Genomic DNA, 8,440 nt, shown 5'->3' on the forward strand with positions numbered 1-8,440 from the left:
GCCCCCCCCGTCGGTCCGAAACACCGAGGGACCCCACCTGAGACGACTCTGTACACCAGGCCTCTAGTAAACAAACAAATAAATAAATAAATAAACTTCAGAAAAGCAAAACATTGCATTGGTAAAAGAATGAAATGCTATAAAAAATGACAGGATATAAGAGAACACTATCAATTAAAAACTAGATAAACAAAACAGAATTATAAAGTATTGGTGGCCCTAGCCACTTTGGTTCAGTGGATAAAGCATTGGCCTGCGGACTGAAGGGTCCCGGGCTTGATTCTGGTTAAGGGCACATGCCCAGGTTGCAGGCTCAATCCCCAGTAGGGGTCGTGCAGAAAGCAGCCAATCAATGATTATGTTTTATCATTGATGTTTCTATTTTTCCATTCCTCTCTGAATTCAATAAAAATTTTTTAAAAAGGAGGTTGGTGAACAAAGTCAAGGAAATCTCCAGGAAGCAGAAAAAGACAAAATGGGAAATAAGAAGGGAAAATATTTAGAGATTTGTCCAGGAATATTGGTCTAAGAGTTCCAATGTCTGAGTAATGGGAATGTTAGGAAAAAGAAGGAATAAAGATTGTATAAAAGAAGCAAAAATATCCCCTGAAAGTAGATAAGACCTGGAGTCTTGATGGCCACAATAAAATGAAAAGGTGCATACCAAACATACCATCAAATTTCAGAATCCCAGGAATAGATAAGCTTCTAAACATTTCCAGAGAAGAAAGGGTGGAGGAAATTACTGAAATTGCAAATATACAGTGTATCATACATTGCCAATATATTTGAGAGCAACACTATAATGAGAAAACAGTAGAAATGTCTTTAGAACTGCAAAACTTAATTTCAACCTAGAATTCTCTGCTTTGTTAAGTAGGAGGCATTTCAGAGAGGCTAGATCTTCAAACAATTTCTGCCCATGTATCCTTTCCCAGGAAAAAGTGCTTCAGTGAAACAAAGGAGAATAACAATACAGAGGAAAACATAAACACGGGACGAAGATTTTCAACCAGTGTACCACCCAGCACACTGGTGTGCAGCAAGAATGTTTACAAAATGCAATACCTGACTATTTGGGCAGGGGCATTGACCTTTTCCCTTACATTGTCAAATAACAAAATGACAACAACCAACACCACAACAGATGCCAAGAGTGAATGAATCACAATTATACTTTTTTTTTTAGATTGGTAAAACACACATTTTTTTAGTGTGTCACAGAATTTTAGTCATTAGTTTATGCATGCCATGAGATGAAAAAGGTTGAAAATCGCTGATCTAAGAAATCAGGGATCCAACATAAGAGAGCAGTATGTGAGATCCCGGATGACTTTAAAGAAATATGCTTCAAAGCAGACACAGAGCAGGCCTTCAGAGAACAAGTGCATAGTAGAGGAGGATAACAAAAGGCTAGGGAGATGGCTTCCAATAAGAAATGGAACAAATGTGGTCAGTACGTGGAAAATATTTTTGACAGGCCTGTGACAAATGTCACAGCATGTTCGGGGAAAAAATAGAAAAGAAGAACTGAATACACTAAAAAAAATTAATTCCACAACATAAAAAATGAAAACTTACTAGGTATTATGTTAATGTAGCATAAATGTAGAGTTTTTGCCAACAGTCATCTTTCTCTGCCAAGTTATTAGATTGTTAGATATAAAGCAGTTATTTCTGAAATCAGAGAGACCAGCCTACCTGCTGCCTTTGACTACGTGAGATCATGTTGACGAGGGAGAGGGGTTTGGATTATTCTGAAGAAGTGTAGCAGTGCTCAAATTTCAGTAATACAGGGGGTCCCAAAAATGAATACACATTTTAACAGGTGATAACTCAATTTTCACTCCTTTTCAGGTTTAATTGATTCAAAATAATAGGTAAAGTCAGACTATGCTTTGAATAAAGGAAACTTATTCTAAACTCTGACTAGACTTTTTTTAAATGGGGAGATATATAACTGGCAATAGGTGACAAATTGAGGGCACACAAATATCGACTAAAATATTAATTCTTGACATTTGCAATTCCACTACTTAGTTTTGTTAGCAGTGCCTGGACCAGAATGGTCATCAGTTTGATAACAGGTATTCACAAAATTTTTCACTTCTGTAGATTCTTTCAAATTTTGAAAATGAACTATCTTATATAATAAAAGCCTAATGTGTAAAACGACCAAACGGTGGAATGACCAGTCGCTATGATTTGCACTGACCAGCTGGGGGCAGGCACTCAATGCAGGAGCTGCCCCCTGGTGGTCAGTGCTCCCACAGCGGGCCAATCCCCACAGGCCTCACCCCCCACCAGGGCCTGAATCACAGGCATGGGGCCTCAAGTAAGTTAATAAACACCAACATAATCATGCAGAGTGCGTATACATTTTTTGATCAAAAGAATGAAGGGTATACAAGAAAAAGGCACAGCCAGAGAACTAGAGGGCTCAACGGTAACAAACATTTGCATAGTCATGATAACAGAAACACTGATTCAGATTTACTAACAACCATGATACATGTTGGGAGAACAGAAGGAGGGAAAGAAGACCACAGTGGAGGGAGGAAGCTCAGCTGTCAGCTGCTAAAACAACAAGTCAATAGATAACACAAAAATTGCCGTAGCTATTATATGGTTGTTACTTTTGTTAAAAAACAAATGAAAAGTTAAGGCACAAAATTAAGGCAGATCTTTATATCACAACCATGTTACTGACATTTAACTTAAAGGTCAGGACCCCTTAAAAATGACCATTACTAAACCAAAACTTTCCTGCATATGTAAACCTGTTAATTAAGGTAACAGAAGTGATTAAGACAATCTTCCAAAACAGGTTCATGCTAATGATACTGGAGTCAATAGATTTTTAACAATTATGGTAGACAATTTTAATTCAAATTATTAATTTCTTACATAACTTTTCGAGTATGTACTTACGTGGTAGAAAAAGTTGTTCTTCCTCTTTTCTCCAACTAAGAATAAAAAAAATTAACTGATCAATCCTGATACAAATGCCACAGAAAAACATAAGTTACTGATTACCTGAAAGATTACTAATATACAAAACTAGAACTCGTGCACAGGTGGAGTCTGGCTGGCCAGGCCCCAATCAGGACAGATGTGGGCGGGCCTGTTGAGAGGAGGAAAGGGCAGAAGATTGGCCAGCCAGCCTGCCCTGACTGGGGCCTGATTAGGGCCAAGCTGGCTGCGGGGAGGGGCCATGGGTGATTGGCCAGAAGGCCCCACCCCCAATTGGGGTGGGGGAGGCCAATTGAGGGTGGGGCCAGCTGTGGGGAGGGGCTGGATGTGTGGGGGTCGGTGATCAGGGGCAGAGCTGGCTGTGGGGAGGCGCCACTGGCCATCAGGGTGGTGGTGGGTGATCAGGAGTGGGTTGACTGGGGATTAGAGCTGCAGGAGGTTGGCTGGCCAGCCCCTTGCCCTGTTGGGGAGGGGGAGCAATCAGGGGCAGGACCATCTGGGGGGAGGAGCTGTGGGCCACTGGGAGTGGTGGGGGCCCAGCAGGGGTGGTGCGGGCCTGGGGTAGGGGCTGCAGGAGGTTGGCCAGCCAGCCCCCCCACAATCTGGTCAGTTCACTGGCCACAGTGGGTGTCAAAACGACTGGCCTGATCCCACCCGTTATGGTGTTCTAGTCGCTGGCTTTTTATATATATAGATAAGACCAAATTTTATTCCATTTCTTTTATAACTTCCAACAAAATTTAAAATTTAAAGCACCTGGCAAGATGAGTCCCATAAGCAGTATCTTAAAACTAAGTTTTACACTTTTGACCTAATGGATATTCTGTTTTAGGTACAAATAAAAGTCTCTCATGTCCAGAAGGAAAGGGCAAAGGGCAAAGCCAGGGGAGAAACTTGGCTAACAAAAAAGCTTATCTGTTGTGCCTCTGAGCCAGTACTCAGTCAGAGTTTCCACTTCTACATGGATACCCTCTGTACTTGAACCACCAGGATCTAACAGTTGAGGGCTCTAAGAACCAGTTTCTGGCCAGGCACCTGCAAGCATCCTGAACCACTTAGGTAACCACCTAGAATATCTTACTAAGAAATTAAATGCATCTCTACTCAACTGCAAAGTAACCTATCCAATTTAAACTTTAAAATGATGCGGCTAACCTAAGTAAACAAGTGTACAACACACAAAATCGTTTTGTTCCAATAAAGATCTGAAGAAAAATAAAAGCTCCAAAGAGGGTCTTGGGCTGAACTCTGGTTCCCACTCTGCCTCCTTTAACGTGGGAGGGGCATCATAGGCACACATTCCTTAGGACTGAGGAGAGGGGCATGGGATAGCACTTCCTTTACTCTCTCACCCTCTCTCTACAGCTGAGCAGCCCCTGGCTCTGGAAGAAACTGAGAAATGCAGCAATCCTAAGCAAAATGATCAGCTCCAGACAGTCATGCACACAGGCCATGAAAACACATGTTAAAACCCCCACTTTGTATTGAGCTGCATGGATTCAAATAAAATGGATCCTTCCCTGCCTGTACTACTGCTGTCACAATCAACGGAAAGCCTCGATCCTTGTGCCTTTTAAAGCAAGTAAACTCGATTGAACATAACATTAAGGAAATAAGCAGGCAAGCAGAAGCATTAAAGTCCTACAGTTCTGGTTGTTATCCTAAAACAAACAGGACACAGGAAATGGGCATAGTTGCACGTGCTCCTGCTAGGCTTCTGGGGAACCCCATAGGGCTCTGTTCCTCTGAGGTACTCTGGCAGCATTACATAGGGGAGAGAGTTTGAATAGCTTCAAATTCTAATGTGGAACAGGATTCTGTGCTTGAGCACTATGTACGATCACAAATTCAATCCTCATACATAAACAACTGAAATGTTTTTTATTTGTTCAAACAAAAACCTGTGACCTCAATCCTATCTTGACTTACCGATCATTTGACATTTCTTCCGGAAAATTGTGCCAGCCCCAGGATGGCCAGAAGGGATTAAACCTGAAGGAAGAAGAGAAAAGACATACAATTTTGTTGACGAGAAAAATTCATAATTTAAAAAATAGCTACACATCAACTTATATCACTTACTGTAGGGAAGACTTTTTTAAAAATATATTTTATTGATTTTTTACAGAGCATAAGGGAGAGGGAAAGAGAGTTAGAAACATTGATGAGAGAGAAACATTGACCAGCTGCCTCCTGCACACCCCCTACTGGGGATGTGCCCGCAACCAATTACATGCCCTTGACCGGAATTGAACCTGGGGCCCTTGAGTCCGCAGGCCGACACTCTATCCACTGAGGGAAACCGGTTAGGGCATGGGAATACGTTTTAAGTAATGGTAATCAGCCAATTTTAGTAAAGGCAACAATATAAAAATTCTACTCAGTAAATTCAAAATTGCAGAATCTTGCTATACATGTGCAGTAAAACCCGGCTATGTCTTAGACTTTTTTTTTAACTTGCACCTAAATAATCTATGGATTATTTAGGTGTTTCCCCACTTCTACTTATCAATTAGAAATATAGTCAGTCTCTTTCACACTGATATTACCAGCACATTTCAGAAACAGTGTTAAGAAACAAAGTAAACTGTGGCCAGTTACTGTCAGATACCTGCTAATATATCAAATATGCCCAAATCATGAGCTATATTTGGCAAATGTTCTTTACCATTTGGCTAATTCTAACTCTATTCACAAAATGAACTTATTTAGTTAGCTGTGGCTTCCTTGGGGCTATTCATCGTGGCACGTTTAAAAGGACAGTATAAAAGCTCAATGTTTTAATCTACGGGGAAACTTTCACGACAGTGACTTTTTATACTTTCATCAAAGTGATTTTTTTCAATCTTTATTGTTCAAAGTATTACAGATGTCCCCTATTTTCCACAATTGTCCCCTTCTAGCCCACCCCCAGGACTTCACCACCCTATTGTCTGTGTCCATGGGTTATGCATATATGTGAAAGTTTTCACTTGCATTCTTTGCTTGATCTAGTCCCACCCACCCAACCACTCCAGCCTTCCCTCTGAGATTCATCAGCTGTTTCATATTTCTATGTCTCTGGATCTATTTTGTTTTTCAGTTTGTTGTTGTTGCTGTTTTAGACATAGATGGAGTGGTAATAGTTGCTTCTGAGTTGTATACAATAATTTCAAATGGAAATAATCAAGACTGGAGCAAGTTAAATAGGCTCACTTTGTGGAGAGTTTATAACATATAGGCTGCATTCTAAGGAGTGCTGTATGCATCACCAAATTGAATTTGGCACATCTATCACCAGCATGTCAGCCTCTCCTGTTCAGCAGCTGGTTACACATCCGTTCACATCTCTAAGTCTCAGTTTCTTCATCAGCAATAGAAGTATATACACGGGACTTGTTTGCAGTTAGAAGGACCAAATGGGCTATACATGGGAGTGAGCTGTAAATCTTAAATATATAAAGGTCCTATTTTGGTCTCTCATCCAACACTACCCATCTACTAACTGGTTTATAAAACCACTCAGACAGAGGCTTACCTTATAGCACCAAACAGAGTGAACAGAAAATTTCACATGTTCTCACTTGTTTTGTGTTTAAAGGTACAATTCATTAATTCATGTAAGTTGCTCATTTTTTCATACTATTTTAATATACTGAACAGGGAGTACTTTTCAGTTATAAAGACATAGCGACCATCCAGGTGAACCCCTAGGCTTAATTATTCTAACTTTTAAAGAAATTAAAAGCTAAACTAGAGTTTAAATAGAATAAGAGCTATGATGTGTTTTCTCTATGAAATAATCTCTACCATTTAAATGAAAAATAAAAAGGGCCAAAGAGGCTTTAACATCTTTGTAAATGTATCTTTCCTACTTCACAAATCACAGTCTTCATTAGCTATATTTGTTACCCAGAATTATTTTAAACCAAGTACCATATTTCCTCTCTTCTCCCTCTCTCCTCCCACTTCTCTATTCCCCAAACCCCTCTTCAGGCATCTGGACTTCAGAACTTTGACCTCAACATTCTTACAGTTAAACAGGAAGCTACTGGCAGTACGGGAGACGATGAGGACAAACCTCCTTGCCCACAATTTTACATCTTAACTGCCAAGACTTTATGTTACAAACTAAAGTCTACATATGTGTGTTCTCTTTAGAAACTTTTGACCAACACTCTTGTGAACCATCCCCGCTCCTTTAGGACAAACAATGTGACAGGGAAGTCTGTTAGGTCACTGAAGGAAGACTGAGGAAATTTTGTGTCAACGTGGACATATCAAAGTAATCAGAACTCTCTGGGTTCTGCTATAAGTAAAAAGACAAACGAGCAACTATTCTCTATAGGACTGGCAGTAACATTTCACATGATTCGAGAAATTTTGAGTTCCCTCTCCCACCATTTCCTTCTGTGTTCAAATTATAAGTTGGAAGGAATAAATAGCTTCTATCCAGGCAACTGAAAACAGCCAATGTAATAACACTATATAGGTTCTATGTCGGTTATCGATTTTGAGTTTACCTAACAACCCCTAAAATCTTTGCAGCAGAACTGTTCAGAGTATCAACTGTCTTAACAGGTGGAAACAAGGGTATCACTGGGCCCTACCTGATTCCTTCACTAAGAACCAAAAGGCTAGGTAAGGACAGGGAGATGGGATGGAACCTTGGAAGTTGGGATGTTAAAGTTTTCACTGAGAAAAAGGAGAGAATATACCCACAATTCTTCCTGGAGTCCCAGGAGACACTACAGAGAGCCAGGAACAGGAAGGGCCAACTGGAGTGTCTCAGGCTGAATGGGGATGGAAGAAAGAACTGGGTAGTTGGGTACTGAACAGGGAAAGAAACTGGCCAGACATGACGGGGGATAAATAAAGGATCGGGATGCCAGAAAGAAGGCAAGGAGGAGTCTGAGATGGTGCCCATCTAGGGGGTCCTGGGGTCAGCAGAGCCCAGAGGTGTGACTGAGATCAGCGAACCCCTGCCACCCCTTACCTTTGGGCGTTTGCTGGTTACTGAGGCGCAGCACAGGGTGGCATTTGCAGAACAGGAGACCCAAGTCCTCATGTGCCCAGGCAGCTTGAGTCACCTCACAGGCATCAGACTCAGGGTGCGGATTCACCCACTCCAAGCTCTGGCCCACCTTGGGGCTGGCATTGGGCTTCAGGCAGCAGCTGAATTTGTTCCCCATGAGGAACCTCTACTCCTGCTGCTGTCACTTCCTTCACTCAACAGTCCCCCTAACCACCCCCCACCCCGCCCAACCCCCAAAAGGGCAAACCCAGGGGCCCCCGCCGCCCCCGCCCAGCTGTCAGCTGCTGCCGCCTCCACAGAGTTGACTAGTCTGTGAGGACAGCCAGCAGTCTCACGTATTTAAAAGGTGTGCTGATCAGGCAACTGCTGAGAATCACAACCACTGCAAGAAGAGAGCACAGCCGAAGCTCCACCGCCTGCCACAGCTGCTTCTCAACTGAAGGCAGGGCTCCT

At 41.8% G+C, this 8,440-nt stretch overlaps 1 protein-coding gene across 1 annotated transcript in view; it reads right to left on the reverse strand.

Moving 5' to 3' along the window:
* The window catches only part of LOC139014920 (cyclin-Y-like protein 1), a 40,917-nt gene extending 32,773 nt beyond the window's left edge, over positions 1-8,144 (reverse strand). The window contains exon 1 of the mRNA XM_070421887.1: positions 8,043-8,144. Within this exon, the coding sequence (XP_070277988.1) occupies positions 8,043-8,144 (102 nt within the window). The remainder of the gene's footprint in view (positions 1-8,042) is intronic.
* Between the last annotated feature and the right edge of the window lie 296 nt (positions 8,145-8,440).

This window comes from Myotis yumanensis, unplaced genomic scaffold (assembly GCF_028538775.1).
Source record: "Myotis yumanensis isolate MYYU_CA2020_CCGP unplaced genomic scaffold, mMyoYum1.0.hap1 SCAF_1, whole genome shotgun sequence".
In the NCBI taxonomy this organism is placed as follows: Eukaryota; Metazoa; Chordata; class Mammalia; order Chiroptera; family Vespertilionidae; genus Myotis; species Myotis yumanensis.